The 21,399-nt window shown below is 35.9% G+C and overlaps 1 protein-coding gene across 1 annotated transcript in view; it reads left to right on the forward strand.

Annotated features, from left to right (window-relative positions):
* Positions 1-21,399, forward strand: part of ZBBX (zinc finger B-box domain containing) — a 143,716-nt gene that overhangs the window by 92,898 nt on the left and 29,419 nt on the right. The window contains exons 9-14 of the mRNA XM_066346930.1: positions 1,156-1,265; positions 1,993-2,093; positions 3,892-3,971; positions 6,118-6,254; positions 11,537-11,844; positions 13,894-14,047. Of these exons, the coding sequence (XP_066203027.1) occupies positions 1,156-1,265; positions 1,993-2,093; positions 3,892-3,971; positions 6,118-6,254; positions 11,537-11,844; positions 13,894-14,047 (890 nt within the window). The remainder of the gene's footprint in view (positions 1-1,155; positions 1,266-1,992; positions 2,094-3,891; positions 3,972-6,117; positions 6,255-11,536; positions 11,845-13,893; positions 14,048-21,399) is intronic.

Raw genomic sequence — 21,399 nt, forward strand, 5'->3', positions numbered from 1 at the left:
AATTTAAATGCCAAACTGGTCTATGTCAAACTGGAAAAAGATTTCTGGTGGCCAGGTGCCAATTTGTCTTTGACCTTTGTTTTTTAATTATTTGATTAAAATATGATATAAAATAACTAGCTCATCAAATTTGTTAAGACACGAAGCTGATAGATACGTTACCTGTACTGGGAAAGGAACATACCCCTAGATTGCCAGGAAATTATCAACTTTTTAGTGCCTTTGCAAATCGAAAGGAAGACAATATAGAGTAATGGTTATGAATGTGGGCTTGGGAAGGCAGATGGGTTCAAATTCCTCTTCTGCATTTATTACCTGAATGACTTTGAACAAGTTTGTTTACTTCTTGGTGCCTTAATATCTTCAGCTGTAAAATTAAAATAGCACTATTGCCTATTTAAGCATCTACTAAGTTTTAATACCCAAAATTAGTTAGAACAGAGTCTGGTACATTTTGAGTTATGTGTTGATGTTACCTATTAATGCCATTATGAAGGCCCTGACCTTTATCTGGGGACTTCATGAGTTTGTATGGTCAACAAGGGCTGTAGATGCTTTTATTCTTGGTTAAAAAGTGTAACCTACCAATAATTTGTGAATAACCTCTGATGCTCACTCTTGACCTCTGAGAATCCCTGTGCTCCATTGCCTTCCGTATGAAATGAGCCACTTCAAACCACATTGTTAATTGACAGACACAAAACATTTTATATTCATATCATGGGACCCTATTTTATCACCTTACTAACTTGGTAGAAACCTAGAAAAATGGTCTTCAGGTTCGCTTAGGATTTATAATGCCAAAGTGGTGAGACACAGCCCACATTCATAAATTAGCTTTTTTGTAAATAGTGTTGGATGTTTAATGGGTTTCATGTGACTTTTGCAAGAACACTGACTTCTGTCATAATTTTACTTTTTATCCTAAACACATAACAGTGGGATATTTAGTTTAGAAGTCTTAGGTTATGTTAACTTAATTAACAAAGTTATTTTCGTGGATTAAGATTCTGTTATGCAATCATTGTTTCTTCCATGAATTAGAGGTATAGATATGTTATTAATTATGCAGACTCACTCCTTTTCTGAAATAAAAGATATCTGGGAAGTTTTAGATAATGTATTTTAATCTTTTAATTTCTTCTTGTTTTGTAGAATTCTACAGGAGCAACTTCAAAACAGGCTACCAGATACATCCATACCTCAGTGTACAACCACTAGTGAAGTACAGTGTTCTCAGAATGAAAGTAATGAAGAGAGTGATGGTTAGTTCAGTCTTGATTAGATATTTTCAGATTTATTGTTTCAAATTATTTACGCTAAGACTGATCAGTACCTGTTTTTTTTTTTCTTTACTGTATCATTCTCAACTGGACTTTGGACCCTTTATCTCCCTATCAAAACGCACACTTACTACTTTCTCTTTTCTAGACTTATTTCACCTTAATTTAACTAATTTCATTAAAAAGTTGAGTGTTGGTCCTAGCTGTTTTGCTCAGTGGATAGAGCATCAGCCTGGCATGTGGATGTCTTGGGTTTGATCTTTGGTTGGGGCACACATGAGAAGCAACCACTTGCTTCTCTTCCTCTTCCTCTCCCCCTTTCTTCTCTCTTTCCCTCTTGCAGCCAGTGGCTGATTGGTTTGAGTGTTGGCCCCGGGCACTGAGAATAGCTCAGTTGGTCTGACCGCCGATCTCAGGCACTGAAGATAGCTCAGTTCATTTGAGCATCAACCCCAGACAGGGGTTGGTGGGTGGATCCCAATTGGGGCACATGTGGGAAACTGTCTCTCTGTCTCTTCTCCTCTTACTTAAAAAAAAATTAAATGTTAAGAAAATGCGTATTTTATTTGAAATAAGAAAATTAGCCACATTTATATATTTGTATGGCTACACAGGAGAACATCATTTTTTTTGGTCTTTATTTGAAGACATGAAATTATCAGGTAAAGTATATTCTTTGATGACATTATTTTCTAATCTTATTTTCTAGATGTGGAGACCAAAGTACAATGTCCAACTCTTTTTCTGCCTATGGAAGAATTAAGGATAGAGAGACATGAAACATCTGTAAAAATAGTCATACTGGATGATGTAAGTGCATAATGACCACTCATATTACTTAACAAACAGGAAATTCACAACATGTAGTTACAACTCATGTTACTTTCAACAAGATTTCTTTCATAATAATATGCTGATAGTAATAAAACAATATTATTTTAGTGTTGTCAGCAAATTTCTGCATTGATGTTTCATTTTTTGAAAACATGTAGCATAGAAGATGAAAAGACATTTTATTTTTTAACAGAGAAATGTAGTTCAGTGTTTGTTTTATTTAGTTCTTTATGTTATCAGGCTTTTAAACAAAGATTAGTGTAGTATCTGTTTAATAAAATCTGTATACATTCACTTCTTTGAATGTCATTTAATATTATCTTCCACTTAAGAGAAAAAATTATTTAAAGCAGGGGTCCCCAAACTTTTTACACAGGGGGCCAGTTCACTGTCCCTCAGACTGTTGGAGGGCCAGACTATAAAAAAAACTATGAACAAATCCCTATGCACACTGCACATATCTTATTTTAAAGTAAAAAAACCAAAATGGGAACAAATACAATATTTAAAATAAAGAACAAGTAAATTTAAATAAACAAACTGACCAGTATTTCAATGGGAACTCTGGGCCTGCTTTTGGCTAATGAGATGGTCAATATGCTCCTCTCACTGACCACCAATGAAAGAGGTGCCCCTTCCAGAAGTGCGGCGGGGGCCGGATAAGTGGCCTCAGTGGGCCTCATGCAGCTCACGGGCTGTAGTTTGGGGACCCCCAATTTAAAGGTTTAAGGGAATTAGTATAAAAATAACTTGACAAACTTCTAGAAGACAATAGGTAGAATCCGCTAAAACTAGAGCCAGTGAGAGCTGGAGCTCTAGGCTGAGCTTTTGTGACAAACTTAGTACATTTCTTCCTTTCTAGACACCTAGTAGCTGAATATAACACTTATTCTTGATGTTTGTATTACTGTAGTTTATATTACTGTAGACAAAGAAAAGTGCTAGGATGTAGGAAGTACCTCTTTAAACACTATTTTCTTCCTTAGGTTAATAGCTCTTGATATATATGTGTGTTTATTTGTGTGCATGTATACATGCACCTAGCAACACTTTTATTTTTTCTCTGAAAAAATTTAAGCTATTGAACAAATAAATATGCACACACATGCATTTATAATGTGTATGCTTATTATTACATTCCTGTGTGTGTGTGTGTGAAAGAGACAGAGAAAGAGACAGATAGGGACAGACAGACAGGAAGAGAGAGAGATGAGAAACATCAATTCTTCGTTGCAGCTCCTTAGTTGTTCCTTGATTGCTTTCTCACATGTGCCTTGACCAAGGGGCTACATCAGACTGAGTGACCCCTTGCTCAAGCTGGTGAGCCTTGCTCAAACCAGATGAGCCTGCGCTCAAGTGGGAGACTGCGGGGTTTTGAACCTGGGTCCTCTGCATCACAGTCTGACGCTCAATCCACTGTGCCACTGCCTGGTCAGGCATCTACATTCTTGAGGCATACAGTAAGCTTATAACATGCTGGCCAGAAAGCTAAAAACATACTAGTCACTAATCTACTTGGCACTGAGCAGTTACAATATAAAAGTAAGTTGTTATTGTTGATTCTAGATAATAATGATAAAATGACTGACAGATCAAATGCCCTCAACACATATCTTTAGGATTTGTTGGGTTCTTCTAGAAACTCATGTTCTATGATATACGGTTAGACATTATTTGTAGAATAAAATTCTCTAAACATTACCTACAAGTTAACTAGTTAATATATAATACATTTATTGAACATACTAATATTATACAACATGCATTTAATAAGACTTATGAAGAAGAATTTGAAGACCAAGCAGATATCGTGCCTTACAAAGTCAAGTTAGCTAATGCAGACAGTCAACAAAGGTAAGGTCTTTCTAATTCACTTTTTTTTTTTTTTTTGCATTTTTCCAAAGTTAGAAGCGGAGAGGCAGTCAGACAGACTCCCACATGTGCCCGACTGTGATCCACCTGGCATGCCTCCCTGGGAGTGATGCTCTGCCCATCTGGGGTGTTGCTCCATTGCAACCAGAGCCATTCTAGCACCTGAAGCGGAGGCCATGGAGCCATCCTCAGCGTCTGGGCTCCAGTGGAGCCTTGGCTGTGGGAGGGGAAGAGAGAGATAGAGAGAAAGGAGATGGGGAAGGGTGGAGAAGCAGATGGGCGCTTCTCCTGAAGCAGGGTGCCCTGACCGAGAATTGAACCCAGGACTTCCATACACGGGGCTGACGCTCTACCTCTGAGCCAATCGGCTATAGCCTCTAAGTCACTTTTGATACGTATTAAAAATTCACCAAACTTTAATATTAGAATATATTTTACTAAAGCCATGTTTAAATTTGTATACAATATTGTTAATATTTGTCAACATTCAATAATTAGATAATTGTCCATAATGATATATTTATACTCTTACTTAATATCTAGAATATTTAATAACTGCTTCTAAATTTAAAATTATTATTTGAAATGGCTGATCAAGGCTGATATACTTCATCTGAGCTTTGTTCTTTAATGATAACTCTGGATTCTCCTCATTTCAGTTTACTGTGAACCCTAAATAAAAACAGATATATTAATGATTAGTTTGAGACACAAAAAGAACTCCCAAATTGTGGGCCACTTCCAGAGTAAATTTTATTGTTTGATAAATTAAATTAAGTATAATGGTTCACTTTACAACCATTTTTTTTTTTTTGGTAGAATTTTGTCATTTCCAAATGAAAAACAAAATCCCATTGTAGTTTTTGGTGATGTTAAAAATTACTCTAAGTCCCTTTACTGTTGAGACTTTAGCTAGGATTTCAGGTGTTTTCACTACAAAGTATTAATTTTGTTAAACATCTGAATGAAGTTTCTATTGAGTAACCCCTACGCCAATCCTTTGTTTATATGTTCAGATAAACTTAGGCCCCTGGCAGCATTTTGGAACAGGAATGGGCCTATGTGATTCACTCAGATCTGAAAAACCCCATGTTTAAATACATCGTCCCAGATATCTAACAGCAAATGTGCTCTGACATTTGCCATTTTGACAGAAGGTAATAAACAACCTTCTGTTTGGTAGATAAAACCACTACCATATCACCAAGAAAAAGAATGGCATTTCTGCTCTCTAATTTGATTATTTCATATCTTATCTTTGCTTTGACCTCCATTTGTATGACATTAGAGAAGGCAGAAAAAGTTGCTGATCATGGTTTGGCAATAGTTTTGCATGTTGGGTTTGGAGGTCCCTTACAGCTTATTTTCTAAGAAAAGTGAAAGAGTCATAGGTGACACAAGAGAACCTTTTTGATTAAGCATAGTCCATGAGTTTTTATGATGGTACTATACAGAGCTTACATAAATATCAGGTGTTATTAAATATACATATTATTCAATTCATAGAAAATGTTACTTAAATTATAACTATGCTGATATAGACTAATCATCATTAGAAATGAAAAACGAACACCACCTATGGTATTTTATAGTTCATTGATGAACAACTAAAAGTTTATTTAAATATAAAATCTTAATTTGATGGAAGAAGATTTGACTTGGGGTGGTGAACACAAAACAATATACAGAATGATATATTATAGAATTATACACTTGAAACCTATATAATTTTATTAACCAATGTCTTCCCAATAAATTGAATAAAACTTTTTTTATAAACCTTGGTTTTATCAGATTTTAATGAGTTGAAAGATAACTCTCCACCTTTTGAAGAAAAAATATAAGGAACTGAACTTACTTCAGACTAGTTTTAAAAAGAAATCTTTAATTAAAATTTTGTAGTTAAATCAATGTTGGCCCAGTTTGCCTATTTCCTTTAAATCCATAATATTATTGTTATTTGTCATTTAGAAATGTGCCCACAGCGAGGGTAAAACAAATATTAAATCAACATTAATGTCTCATTCCCTTAAGGTTTTATTATATTTGTTTTAATAAGCTGGGAGTTTTTACTCTTTAATATTATTTCTTTCAACTTTATTCTTTTGCTTATCCATAAACATGAAAGTTGCACATTCCGTGATTATCAGAATGTTTTTCTGTGTGCAAATGCTGTCCATCAGCACCCTCTTCTCACCGAGGGAAAAGCAGACCTCTTCCATCATCTAAGCGGCAGCTCTGCTTCTTGTGAAGAGAACTCAAAAGGTATCTGTCTTTTCTTGTTGATTAATATTGTTAACAATAAAATATTGGTCACTTAATAAAACTGATTGATATTACAGTATATAAAAACTTTAACTATTTTGTTGTTCATTTTAAACCCAGAAAATTTAGTATTCAGAAGAAACTTGGTTAAAAATATACCCACTTGGGAGCTTAGGACTTTCCAGGGCTCCGGATCGAGTTCAGAGATACTTTTTTACTTAGCCTGGAACGTGCTGTTCCAGTTACCAGTGGGAAAGTGCTGACTATAAATGATCACTAAATGTTACCTTTGAAACACTTCATTTATTTAAATAAGCTATTTTTAGAGCAGTTTTAGGTTCGTAGCAAAATTGATCAGGGAGAACAGAGTTTCCATATACCCTCTGCCACCAAGAACCTATAGTTTTTCCACCATCAGCATCTCAAACTAGAGTGGTGCATTGTCAGTCAACAAGCATACAATGACACATTGTTACTACCCAAAATTCATAGTTTACATTAAGGTTCACTCTTGGTTGTACATTCTGTGGATCTGAACAAATGTATAATGACTTGTATCCAGCATTATAATTTCATACAGAATAGTGTTACTGCTCTGAAAATCCTGTCCTCTGCCTTTCTCAGACCTCCTTCCTTCCTAACCCCTGGCTACCACTGATATTTTTACTGTCTCCATAGTTTTGCCTTTTCCAGAATGTCATATAGTTGAATAATATAATATGGGCTACTACGTTTTTTCATGGTTGATAGCTCATTTCCTTTTAGTGCTGAAATTCCATTGTTTGAATTTACCACAATTTATTTATACATTCACTTATTGAAAAATATCTTAGTTGCTTCCAAGGTTTGGTAAATATGAATAAAGCTCTTATTAATATCTATATGTAGGTTTTTGTTTGGACCTACATTTTCAGCTTATTTGGGTTATACCAAGGAGTGTGATTGTTGGATCATATGTTAAGTATTTATTTTGTTTTGTAAGAAATCACCAAACTGTCTTCCAAACTGTACAACTGCAACTGTACAACACCAAACTGCACAGCTACAAGCAAAGTAGTTGTACCGTTTTGTATTCCCACCAGCAGTAAATATAGTTCTTCTCCATAACCTTGTAAGGAATTGGTGTTTCAGATTTTTGCTATTCTAATAATTGTGTTGTGCTATTTCACTGTTTATTTATTTATTTATTTATTTATTTATTTATTTATTTACAGAGACTGATAGAGAGTCAGAGAGAGGGATAGGTAGGGACAGAAAGACAGAAACAGAGAGAGATGAGAAGCATCAATCATCAGTTTTTCGTTGTGACACCTTAGCTCAGGGGTCCCCAAACTTTTTACACAGGGGGCCAGTTCACTGTCCCTCAGACTGTTGGAGGGCCGGACTATAACTATAAAAAAACTATGAAGAAATCCCTATGCACACTGCACATATCTTATTTTAAAGTAAAAAAACAAAAAACAAAAAACAAAAAAAAAACAAACAAAAAAAAAACGGGAACAAATACAATATTTAAAATAAAGAACAAGTAAATTTAAATTAACAAACTGACTAGTATTTCAATGGGAACTATGCTCCTCTCACTGACCACCAATGAAAGAGGTGCCCCTTTTGGAAGTGTGGCAGGGGCTGGATAAATGGCCTCAGGGGGGCCGCATGCGGCCTGCGGGCGGTAGTTTGGGGACGCCTGCCTTAGTTGTTCATTGATTGCTTTCTCATATGTGCCTTGACCACGGACCTTCAGCAGATGGAGTAACCCCTTGCTCGAACCAGTGACCTTGGGTCCATGCTGGTGAGCTTTGCTCAAACCAGATGCACCCGCGCTCAAGCTGGCGACCTCAGGATCTTGAACCTGAGTCCTCCGCATCCCAGTCTGACGCTCTATCCACCGTGCCACCACCTGGTCAGGCTCACTGTTTTTTTTATTTGCAATTCTCTAATAGCTTCTGTTATTGAACATCTTTTCATATGCTTAATTTCAATCCCCATATCTTCTTTGATGAGGTATCTGCTAAGGTTTTTGGCCCATTTTTTAGTTGGTTGTCCCTTTTCTTTCTAGTGAGATGTAAGTGTTCTTGGGTATATTTTGGATAACAGTACTTTAACAGGTAATTATTTTGCAAATATTTTCTCCAAGTCTGTACCTTGTTTCTTATTCTCTTGGCATGATCTTTTACAGAACAGGCATTTTTCATTTTAATAAAATCCAGCTTATCAATTATTTCATGGATCCTTTCTTTAGTGATGTTTAAACAGATCATCGTAATACCCAATATGATCTACATTTTCTCCAGTTTTCTAGAAGTTTTTAGACTTTTGCATTTTACATTTAGATCTATTACTCATTTTGAGTTAGTTTTCATAAAGGGTATGAGTTCTACGTCCAGATTAACTTTTTGAGCATGTGAAGGTGCAGTTTTTCCAGCACCATTTGTTGAAAAGGTGATCTTTTCTCTATTGTATTGCCTTTGCTCTTTTATCAGAAATCAGGTAACTATATTTGTGTGGGTCTATTTATGGATTCTCTTTTCTGTTCCATTGGTCTTCTTTTTATGCTTTTCCTAATACCACATTGTATTTATTACTATAGTTATATAGTAATTCTTTTTTTTATTTATTTATTTTTTACAGAGACAGAGAGTGAATCAGAGAGAGGGATAGACAGGGACAGACAGACAGGAACGGAGAGAGATGAGAAACATCAATCATTAGTTTTTCATTGCGCGTTGCAACACCTTAGTTATTCATTGATTGCTTTCTCACATGTGCCTTGACCGTGGGCCTTCAGCAGACTGAGTAACCCCTTGCTGGAGCCAGCGACCTTAGGTCCAAGCTGGTGAGCCTTGCTCAAACCAGATGAGCCCGCACTCAAGCTGGCGACCTCGGGGTCTTGAACCTCGGTCCTTCCGCATCCCAGTCCGATGCTCTATCCACTGCGCCACCACCAGGTCAGGCGTTATATAGTAATTCTTGAAGTTGGATAGTTTCAGTATTCTGAGTTTGTGTTTCTCTTTCAATATTTTGTTGGCTATTCTGGTTATTTTGCCTTTCAATATAAACTTTAGAATCAATTTAGCAATATCCACAAAATAATTTGCTGAGATTTTGATTGGGATTGCATAGTGTCTATAGATAGAGTTGTGAAGAACTGGCAACTTAATGATATTGAAGCTTCCTATTTATGAATATTGACTATTTATTTTATTTTTTAAATCAGAGATTTCTAATTTTACTCATATAGAGCTGGACATAGTTTGTTAGACTTATATCTAAGTATTTCATTTCTGTATGCTAATGTAAATGGTATTGTATTGATTTTAAATTTCACTAGTTCATGTTGGTTTACAGAAAAGTGATTGACTTCTGTATGTTGACTTTGTATCCTGCACCCTTGCAGTAATCACTTGTTAGTTCCAGGAGGTGATTTTTTCTTTTTGTTGATACCTTTGGGTTTTATACATACACAATAATATCTGTTAACAATATCAGATTTCTTTCTTCCCAATATGTATACCTTCTATTTCCTATTCTTCTATAAATTAACTAGAATTTCCAGTTCAATGTTGAAAAGTATAAATAATGTAAGAGGGGAAAACCTAGCCTTGTTCCTCATTTTAGAAGTAAAACTTCTAATTTTTTCATCATTAAATGTGATGCAAACTATTTTTTGTAGTCTTTATCAGGCTGGGGAAATTCCCTTTATTTCTAGTTTGCTGAGAGTTTTTCTCATTAATGAGTGTTGCATTTTCTCAGGCTTTTCTGCATTTCTTTATAAGATCCTGTGATTTTTCTTCTTTAACCTTTTGATGTGATTAATTTTATTGATTTATGAATGTTGAATCAAGGTACCTAATTTTTATGACTTAACAGGCCTTTCAATAAATAGACTAAATTTAATCATGTTTGTACTTTCTGCATCACATTTTAAACATTAATAAATGGCTATTTTGTCTCTTTTTCAGCAATAAAAGTTCCCAATAATGGATTTTTGCTACCTTGAAAAAATATTGTAGAGTTTAGCTACAGATATTTACATATAACAAATGGCCAGTAATTCTACCAAAAAATAAAATAATAAGACATTTCTATTTAAGATTAGAAGGAAAGTACAGCATTATTGTGGAAGGTGTTTTTTTTAATTAAACAGCCTTTATAATGTTTTTCTTATAAAAGCTTTTCTATGACAGAAGTTATTGCACTTCTCATAGTGTTTGTGCAGTTTAAGAGGTGACCGTTGTTGGAAGTGAAAGTTCTAAATACCACATGCAATTGTAGAGCTGTATGTATTTGATTGCAACAAGTCTTTTGGGCTGCAATGCAGAATTTACATAACAGGAGGCTATTTTAGTCATAGCTTCTACTATTTTACACAATATATTTATAGAGATAAGCTAGCTATATTGGAAAGATAATGGATAATTTGATGAAGTTGCATTCAAATCTGGATAATGGTACATATATTTTTATTAAGACAATGTGGTGGAAAAATTATTAAATAATTTTTATTCAGAAAATCTAGGCCAATATTTCACAACATAGGCTGCACAATATAATCACCTGGGTAACTTGGTAGAGGGAAAAAGTCAAACAGCAAACTGAAGACAATATAATGCTTGAGTGCCACTTGCAGTGTCTGATTCAGTCGGTTTAGGGCCAGGCCCACACACTGACAACTGTAGAGTGCCTTCTGAGGAACCCATTATGCAGCTAGATTGAAACCAATGATCTAAACCAAGTGATATATTAAAAGCAGATATGATGAGGTGGTGACTAATGAGTCTTGCTCATTTTGTAGAGGCACGTGGCCCAGCTTGAATACTCTCAATTGCCATACTGCTGCTCCTTCATCTGTCAGGTTTGCTTTCGCCCTCTCCTCATCGTTAGTGTGCTAAGAGAAAGAATTACAGTGTGGAAAGAAGATTCCCTATGCATTATCTTTTATAAATTGCTGTTGTAAAGCTTAAGTGGAAAAGGAGGTAGGAAAGTGGGTATTGAGCCACAGACTGAGTAAAAATTTACATTAATTTCAAAATTTCATTACAAAATAAAATCTTGTCTCACTCCATTAGTCTTTAGCTCATTAAGGTTTGAATGTGTAAGTATATCATGATTATCATTTATGTACGGAAACCACGTTAACAGTATTTTAACACTGAGAATACAATAAAGGAATGTTAATAAAATAATGTATATTGATATAAGTTTACACCATAGAACATTTACTTTATGAAAAGATTAATCAACTTATTTATTTAACTTTTATATATGTCTGTTTTCAACAGCAGAACCTTCAAATATTACATTTGATAATAATGTGGATCCTGATGTTTATTCTCCTGCTGTTGAAAAATTAGGAGAAAGCAGCTTTTTTGAAAGACATTTCAAAGAGAAAGGTATAAATATGGAAAGTAATCAAAAGTCAGATAAGTCCTGTATGTCATCTGAGAGCAAGGATTCTTTGCCAAGTGTAGATTTAGACACACCTTCCGTTAAGAAGAGATTATCTCAAGACATCAAAAAATCCTTGAAGTTTAGCAACCTTCCTGAGAGGTCAAACTTTGAAGATCCAAAAACTACGGAGTCACTACCGGTAAATTTCTATTATGTTCATTATGTTAAAAATTATATAAGCAACATCACAAGAAAATTTTATACTCACAAAATGTATTCTTAAATGTTACTTTTTATTGAAGTTAAAATGTGCTACCTTATATTATCATGAGGTAGTTGAAGATCGCCTTATATGGGAAAAAATATTAATGCGTCACAGGACGCATTCTAATATGGTAAATACCATTATAATTAGCGATTTCTATAACAAAACTAAAAGTACCATGTAAGAGTGCTGTGTCCTTTTTAAATGAAATTCATTATTATGAATAATTTAGTATAATAAATCTCTTGTAACTTTTTACTGTATAGTCAGTAGTTCAAATGAAATAAAGGCACATATGTAGATCAAATCAATTTTTGTGGCTTAATGTAAGTATAGGATTTAAAGGTAATTCCTTCAAGAACATGGCTAATAGAGAAATAAGGGTGAAGTTTTTCTCTCTCCTTAGAAAAAATGTAAAATAGCTCATTATTGCTATATTTTAAAGCTATATTTGAATCTCTGTTCTACATATTAAAAATTTTAAGTAATAGTGATTATTAATAAACTCTTGGGAAATTGAGCACAACTAATGTAGTTCTTTAGAAATTGGGAAGTCAAACGTTTTAACAACCCTTTAAAGTAATTTGAAGGGAATCTCCATGGTGCCTAAATTGAAGGCGGTACCAAAACTCAGACTGAATACTGGGACGCCGCCACTTCTGCTTCGAGATTAGATTTCTGTGCTCCCTTTGTGATAGACCTCATTTCTTCCTGAAGTGTGAAATTGGAATGGAGACCTCTTCCGTCCTTAGATCCCTAAAAGTCTACTCAATCTCTGAATGACTTCACCAGGAGACACATTTACAAATGCAAGAAGATAAAAAGAAACTGATTTCTGTGGATATCTGGGCCAGGTCAAAAAAATATCAACTTGAAAAATAGAAATCCTGGCCTTTCATTTAGCATAGGTTTAGAGTTTGAATATACATTTCCTAGTTTGAATCTCCAAGCCACAAAATTAGCATTAATGTCAATCCATGTCTATCTATTGATACCTTGAAATGTGTCTGGCAAAAGTAAATTCCAATCGCTGCTGGAAAGACATTCCCACAGTTTAGGAGATAATAGATTCCCCCAAATAAACCCCCACAGCAGATGAGCTATTCTTTTCTGTCTCCTGATAAAGAGAACAATTGATCATAGATTGAATTTCTGCAAATAGAACAAACAAGAACTCTAATTTTCCAGTTTCCACAGGGCATCATGAAGAGGACTAGTTGGCATCTGCATTTGCAGTGTGCTGTGTAGAAGAGGAATCCTGAGCATATGGAATCCAATTCTTTTATACTGGGCAATACCATCTTCTATAACTTAATAAAAGACATTTAGCAACTCACAGATACATCAGCTTTGGCAATTCATATAGTAATGGAAAGCACTGTGGTAGTTAAATAAAATAGAATTACTTTTATTAACATAGATACAGCTCAAGAATATGATATTAAAATCGAAAGGTAAAAGGATACAGAGTTTTCTTTTCTTCTCCTTTTTTTTTAACTGAGAGGATGGGAGGCAGGCAGGGAGGCAGACAGACAGACTCCCACATGTGTCCTGACCAGGATCCACCTGGCAAGATTTATTTTCTTTGATATTTTACTTTCATCTTTGAAGTTGTTTTATGTAAATAAAAAGACACTTGTTCAAAAGCACAGCATATGAGAGAGATTCTGTTTTTCAGATAATGTGTGTACAAAGTCATTGAGGAAATAAAATAAAGAAAAAGAAAACATTTGTTTCATGAACTTCTATACTTACTGGATTGATGACACTTTTCAGACAATTACAGCAATCATGGTTTATATGTTTCTCAGAACTTACTGTGTATAAATAGTTTTATTGTTTATGTCTGTAGTACTAGAACTTAAACCTGATGAAGGCAGGACATATGCCTGAAACATAGTAAGGGCTCAATGAATGAATGTGCTATTTTGTACTGATGAGATAAAAAATAAAATTAATTTTGTTGAATATTTTGTTTCCTAGTTGTTACAAGAAATAGCCCTGAGAAGTAAGCCTATAACTAAAAAATATCAAGGACTTGAAAGATTGTTTGTTTCTGATAAAAATGAAAGGCTGCATTTACTTCCTTCTCATAGTGTAGAATGCAGCTACTCCAGTACTGGGATTACAATTGCAGGTAAATCCAGACATTAAATCAGATGACCTGTGGACCAATCTAACAATATTCTGTCACATTTTTTAAAACAGTCTATCATCATAAGAAATACTAGGCAATTCTTTTCAATGAATAACATCAACTTATTTTTCTCTAGTTGAGATTATTAGCACTGTGTGTTGCCACATATTTATCTTGAAGGCTGCTGTCAGAATGAGAGATAACATGACTATAATGAGACTGAGGAGAGATTATTTTTAAAATTTAGAAATGTACCAATTACTAAACTGTACAATACAAATTGTTTGAATCAATTTATTAACTGTTGAGCATTGTATATATAATGACTCTTAAATGTCATCTTAGAGGAAAATCCCCAAATCTCAGGATGTGAGATTTCTGAAATCTATGCAGCTATAATTTTCTTTTGAAACTAGGTTTTGGTGTCATGTGTCTTAGGTTTCTTGTGTTTTCCAATGTGCTTGTGTACAAACTTTAGATTTTTTGTTATATTGTTAAATATTTTATTAGTCCTGTCAAAAACCCAAGTTACAGTCTTAGTTATTTTCTGTAGCTATGTATGAGAGCATATTTTTAAAATGTACCTGAGGATATGGTGTATGTTTTGAACAATCCTTAACTACTCAGTTTCATTGCACTCTCAAGGAAACAATATATTTATCCTAGGTTTTGCATACTCTTCCACTTGGTTTACATGATGATCAGATATAGCCATTTGTGAAATGAGTGAGTGGCTGCTGCTTGGCATGAGAGACACATCTTCATTCTAAACCTAGTTCTGAGTGTGTTAGCCCTGGGATCTTGATTCAGTGTATTTACTCCATTCTCTAACTAAAATAAATTGCAAGATTTTCTATAGAATAACTCCTTTGACATGTTGGATGCTTGTTGTAATAATTTCCTATTGAGTAGATACAGAGAATTTTCACATTACTATAATCAGTAGTATTATTAGGTCATTATTGTTATCCAGTAATACCTGCTAAACTAAGTTTGCTTTATGCTGAATTCCATACAAATATGCAGTTGATGACTGACGAATTAAGGCAATTCAACACAGATGTGCTGAGTATGTTGGCACCATGCTGGGCTAGGGAAATAATATGCATAAGTAATATTCTCTGATAAGTTTAGGAGAAACACTTGAAAAGGGAACTATTTGTCTTTGTTTGAAGATCGTCTTCAAGCCAGAAATTTAATTGCATATGATTTGTACAGATATGTAAGATTTATACAGTGGTACCTTGAGATATGAGTTTAATTCGTTCTGTAACCAAGCTCGTAAGTCAGTCAACTTGTATATCAAACAAATTTCTCCCATTTAAAATAACTGAAATAGATATAATCCATTCCATCCCCAAACCATCCTAAATTATGAAAAAGACATTTTTAATTAAGAAACACACATGTATACTTTACCAATGCATAACAAAATATATGAAATAAAAGAAAAAAGTGTTATTTAGTACTGTATTCTTACCTTGGAGACAGATGAGTGTGGCTAACGGAGGTGAATGACGGAGGGGGAGGGAGGGAGGGAGGGAGGGATGCAGGCACTGTAGACAGGTAAACTAAAACTGCACTTTCTTAACACTAAATGTAAACTAAAACTGCATTTTCTTTAAACAAAACTAAAACTGCACTTTTTTTACTTAAAATGAAACCACAAAAACTTAATTGTAAAAAATGCACTTTCTTAACTTTAAACTTAACCTAAGCTTAACATTATGTATTTTTCATTTAATCATCACCTGGTTTTGCCTTTTTGGCTGCACTTTCAGCACTTTCACTTGCAGGACTTTTGAATAAAAAAATATCCAAAGAGGTTTGCTTTTGTCTACCTTTTAAAATGCTACAGAAATGTGACAAATAAGTGTCATTAAAAAGTGCTGAAGCACGACCAGTTGAAACTTTTTCTGGGTGTTTCTTTTCAATGAAACTTGAAGCTTCTCCCACATTGCCAGCATGTCTTTATTTCACTTGTAGAAATCACTTCCTCCAACTCTGCCTCCTCCTCACTACTAACCTCTTGCAGAAATTCCATATGTTGCATCATCTGTAGCTCCTTCAACTCCTCAGTTGAGAGTTCCTCCTCGTGTTCCTTGATGAGTTTGTTTACATCACCCTCATCTACTTCCAGACCCATCAACTTTCTGAGGGGCACAATCACCTCCAATGCTTCTACCTTGGTCTTGGTCTCTGGTTCAAATCCTTCGAAGTCCCTGTCTGCCACAATATCAGGTCATAACTTTTTTCATGCGGAGTTCAAGGTTCTTATAAGCTCTTGCCATTGCCAAGTCAATAATGTGTAAACATATCACGATGTTGTGGTGATCTTTCCAAAACACTCGAAGGGTTAGATTTGTATTCTCAGTCACCTCAAAGCAGTGGTGGAACAAGTGCTTTGTGTAAAGCTTTTTAAAGTTGGAAATGACCTGCTGATCCATAGGTTGCAAGATTGAAGTCGTGTTGGGTGGGAGGTAGAGGACTTTCATGAATTTGAACTGATCAAGAATGTCATCTTCAAGACCAGGTGGGTGGGCTGAACCATTATCAAGGATTAATAATGCTTTCATTGGGAGTTTATTTTCTTGAAGATATTTCTTCACTGCAGGAACAAAGACAAGATTTGCCCATTCAACAAAAAACTGCCCTGTAACCCATGCCCTACCATTGGAGCACCACATAACCTGCAGTTTTTCTTGAGCAATCTTGTGAGTCTTAAAGGCTCGAGGATTTTTGGAATGATGCACTAGCAGTGGCTTTACTTTATAGTCACTGCTAGCATTTGCACACAATGCAAGGGTCAGACGGTCCTTTATGGGTTTATGGCCTGGCAACTTCTTCTCCTCTGCAGTGATGAAAGTCTTCTGGGGAATTTTTTTCCAAAACAATCTTGTTTCGTCACAATTGAACACTTGTTGGGGGATGTAGCCTTCTTTTGTGATAAGTGCAGCAAAACGTGCGATGTACTCCTCAACTGTCTTTTTTATTTTAAGATTTTATTTATTCATTTTAGAGAAGGGGGGAGAGAAAGGAAGGGGAGGAGCAGGAAACATCAACTCCCATATATGCCTTGACTGGGCAAGCCCAGGGTTTTGAACCGAAGACCTCAGCGTTCCAGGTCGACACTTTATCCACTGCGCCACCACAAGTCAGGTACTCCTCAGCTGTCTTGACAGCCCTCACAGCTTCACCATGCCTCACCACCGAGTGGATGCCAGATCTCTTCTTGAAATTTTCAAACCAGCCATGACTTGCCTTAAACGTATCTTCTGCTGCTTCTTTTGAGGTTGATGGTTCTTTCTTCTTCAAGTCTCTGTAAATAATGTGCCTTTTTGCATATTATAGTCTCCATCACTGTATCTCCTGCCAGCTCTTTCTCTTTCACCCACACCAACAGAAGCTTCTCCATTTCTTCATGGATATTTGTCCTTATTTGGGACAGAATTGTAGTTCCTTTCACTGGATTTGCACTTTTGATGGCATCCTTTTGTTTAAGGATGGTACAAATTGTAGATGTATTGTGGTCGGACAGCCTTGCCAGTTCAATCACTTGTACACCACGCTCATGTTCTATTATTCTTGCTTTACTTCTATCGACATCATTCTTTTCTTCTTCTCACCACTGTCCTTTACACTCACTTTCTTTGGCCCCATGATAGCTCACAAAAAAAGTTAGTAAAAAATGCAAAAATCATGCAAGGATGAGTACAGTGCACAGGATTTGACTTGATTCTGTGGGTAACATGTGAGAAAGAATGAGATCTTGGTGTTGTGCCGCCGATACTGGACCCGTGCGTCAACATGCCAACTAGCGGAAGCTTTCCGAATCGCAACTCATATCTCAGAATTTCGCTCGGATCTCAAACAAAAATATGGATCTTGTTGCAGCTTGTATCTTAAAAAATTTGTATGTTGGTCTGCCTGTATCTCAAGGTACCACTGTATGTCTCTCTTGCCCTGAATCTTATGATTAGAGCTGCTTGGCTAGATTAGATATTTTCCATATGCATTTATGTTGTGAAACTGTCAGATATGAGATATTTTTAGTGGTAAAACTATCCATTTATGATAAATTATTTTTGGCTCCATTGTTAGTTACTCATACTCATATCAGAGTCTAGCTCAGCTTCAAAAATTTTGGTGGCTTCCTTCTGAGTCAAAGGAACTGTTTTAAGCCACTGTATATTGATTAAAACAAATTTACATACTGTGCAAAAGTTGTTACTAAGACTATCTTTATACATAAATAGCCAAATGCCTTTAAGTATCCATTTGGAATGGTTAGTTGAAATCAATTAACTTGTGAAAACCATCTGTGAGAACACCTACTTTAGTCTAGGCACAGCCAGACACTGGTGATACGAGATAAGCCCTCCTCCCTGTCACCTGAGAGCTGAGTCCAGCGTAGAGGTTCTCAGATGTCAGAGGGAGTGGAATCACTGGAAATCTGTTGTAATGCAGCTTTCTTGACCTTACTCCTAGAGCTTCTATTGCATTTAGGCTGAAATGAGCTCCAGAAATTTGCATTTATTTTTTTCAACAACTCCATGTTATGCTAATATAGTAGTCCAAAAATTGTATGTTGAGAAAACTGCTATGTAGATATGTAAGCATAAAATTATACTGTCTCTGCCCTGGCCGGTTGGCTTAGTGGTAGAGCGTCGGCCTGGTGTGCAGTAGTCCCGGGTTCGATTCCTGGCCAGGGCACACAGGAGAGCACCCATCTGCTTCTCCACCCCTCCCCCTCTCCTTCCTCTCTGTCTGTCTCTCTCTTCCCCTCCCACAGCCAAGGCTCCATTGGAGCAAAATTGGCCTGGGCGCTGAGGATGGCTCTGTGGCCTCTGCCTCAGGTGCTAGAATGGCTCTGGTTGCAACAGAGTGATGCCCCAGATGGGCAAAGCATTGCCCCCTGGTGGGCATGCTGGGTGGATCCCGTTCAGGCTCATGCGGGAGTCTGTCTGACTGCCTCCCTGTTTCCAACTTCAGAAAAATACACACACACACAAAATTATATCGTCTCTAAGTTTTATTACAGGACTGTGAGTAACATACTTTTGGAGATGACATTTACTTAATAACAGTTATAATAAAGGTAGGAGATTATAAAATAATTGCTTTGCTACTGAAAAGTGTAGGTGTGCAAGGTATTAGAGACTAGATGACATTTCAGCCAAACTGAAAAATTCATAAGATTGACAAGTTAGGGGCAGATAGAAATGGCTCTATGGAGGCAGAAATGACCTGAAATTAAATAAAATTTTCTTGGCTATGTCATAAGTTATGGAATTCTGACATTTTGAACTGATGCCAGTATAGAAAGGAATTCCTATTGTTGAAATTTTTTTTTTTTAATTTGTGAATGTAAGAACATGGTAGTTATGAAATACATGTGTGTTTAGCAGCAAATCTATTGATTCTACTCACCTTCTGCCAAACCTGCTCCTACTCGTCCCCAAGCCATCTCTCTGTCTCTGTGATAGCACCAGACATTGCTGAGTCGGAGCTCCAGGTACATCTTACCTTTCTTACTCATTACATCCTATTTACCCCTAGACTCTGCTCTTTTGAGCTCTAGAATTGACTCCAAATCTAACCACTTCTATCTTCACTGCTTAAGAGGAACCCGAGCCAGTTGTTCACCACCTCTTACTTGCCTCTCCACAAAACTAGGATTAATTTTCATCAAATTCTACTATTTATAGTTAGATAATGAATTATTCATATTTGTTGTCATAACATTATTTACAATTTATAGGGAATGACTCATTTTTTATAAACTTAAGCCATAGGTTGTGTCATGTCATCTGCTTGAAAGCATCCTATAATTTCTTAGATAAGATAGAAATTACATTCTTTACTGTGCATCACACCACAGCACCTGAACTAGCCCTGTCCATCTCTCCTAACAGTGGCTTCTTCCACCTTGTAGTCCCACGGGCTTTCTTTCTATTCTTAGGCAGGCCACACTCTTATCTTAGCTTTAAAATGTTGTTCTTCCCTCAATTTGGGATGCTCTGAAGCTTTCATTTCTATCTTCATACCTTTTTTCATATGATTCAATCTTTTCCTTTATTATGCCTCAGCTCAAATGTTATCTCCTTAGAGAGAGGCTGTCTCAGACCACCCTATCTATTGAATGCTGGTCTCTTGAGTCCCTTAATCATATTTGCCTTCTTTTATCTTTCTCATAGAATCTATTACTAAATGAAATTATTTTTATTTATTTGTTTATTTTTTTATTACCCCACTCATATTTGGAAAGAAAGCAAGAACCTAGCCTGTCCTATTTATTGGTGCATCCTAGTGATGGGCCAGGGCATGGAACATTGTAAGCACTTAGAAAGTGTTTCCAAATGATGGAAGCGGGACAGTTGGACTGCGTGTGAGTCTGGAGTGCAGCTTGAGCATAAGGGCGGCATCTTATTCACTTTAGAATGCCTGGGCCCTGACACAGTGTCTGGCATTTTAAGGATTTGACAAATAATTTTGTAATTGAAGTGGACTGGGTACAAATTTGTATGTTCTCAAGAGTAGCAGTGGATTTAAGATAACGTTCTGTCTAACTCCTTAATTTTACTGGTGAGATGTGAATTTTCATGTCTTGGGTCACAAGTTGATTTCTAATTCAGGGAAACTAGAAAATAAATTCTTGCTTCCCAGTTTAGCATTTTTTCCACTAAACCATGCTGTTAAATAAAATCCAGATGTGGTTGAAGAACTTTTAGAAAATATATTTCGAATTTTTTATGTATAGATTCTCAGTAATTTAATACAGTTGAGCAAGAATTTTAGTAGACAATAATGTTTTAAAACCTTTGTTCAAGAATAAAATATTAGGCTCTTTGATCAGAATGTGTCATTTAGTTCCCGTTCCTCACATGGCCACCACTTGTTGCAGCAACAATGAACTATTTGGAGACCAGATGAGATGCTTTGAGTGGCCGAGGAGAGGCAACCGCCTCGGTCAACAGACGGAAGGACTGAAGCTCACCCCAGTGTTACTCAGATATTTATTAGCCAGTACAAATAACTCAAGGAAGCAGACAGCAGATGTTTTCAGGGCATGAAGTAGAGGACAGGGAACATGCTGACTTCTAATCGCTGTTCTGAGAGCCTAAACATTTCTGTGTTGCTGAATCTTATCCTGGTGTTTTGCTGTTTCCAGTACGGGCCAGAGAGGCCCCAGGATTCTCATCCACTCTGGGCTTTCGCCCTAGGGTGCCTTGCTTTCTCTAATTGTCATTCTAGCTCTGCGTATTTTCATAGAATGTTTCTACAGAAATGGAATTTGTTATTGCAGCACTGTGCAAAAAGCAGCTTTCCCTGATTATGCTTCACCAATTTTA

Source organism: Saccopteryx leptura, chromosome 8, assembly GCF_036850995.1.
Source record: "Saccopteryx leptura isolate mSacLep1 chromosome 8, mSacLep1_pri_phased_curated, whole genome shotgun sequence".
Taxonomy (NCBI): domain Eukaryota; kingdom Metazoa; phylum Chordata; class Mammalia; order Chiroptera; family Emballonuridae; genus Saccopteryx; species Saccopteryx leptura.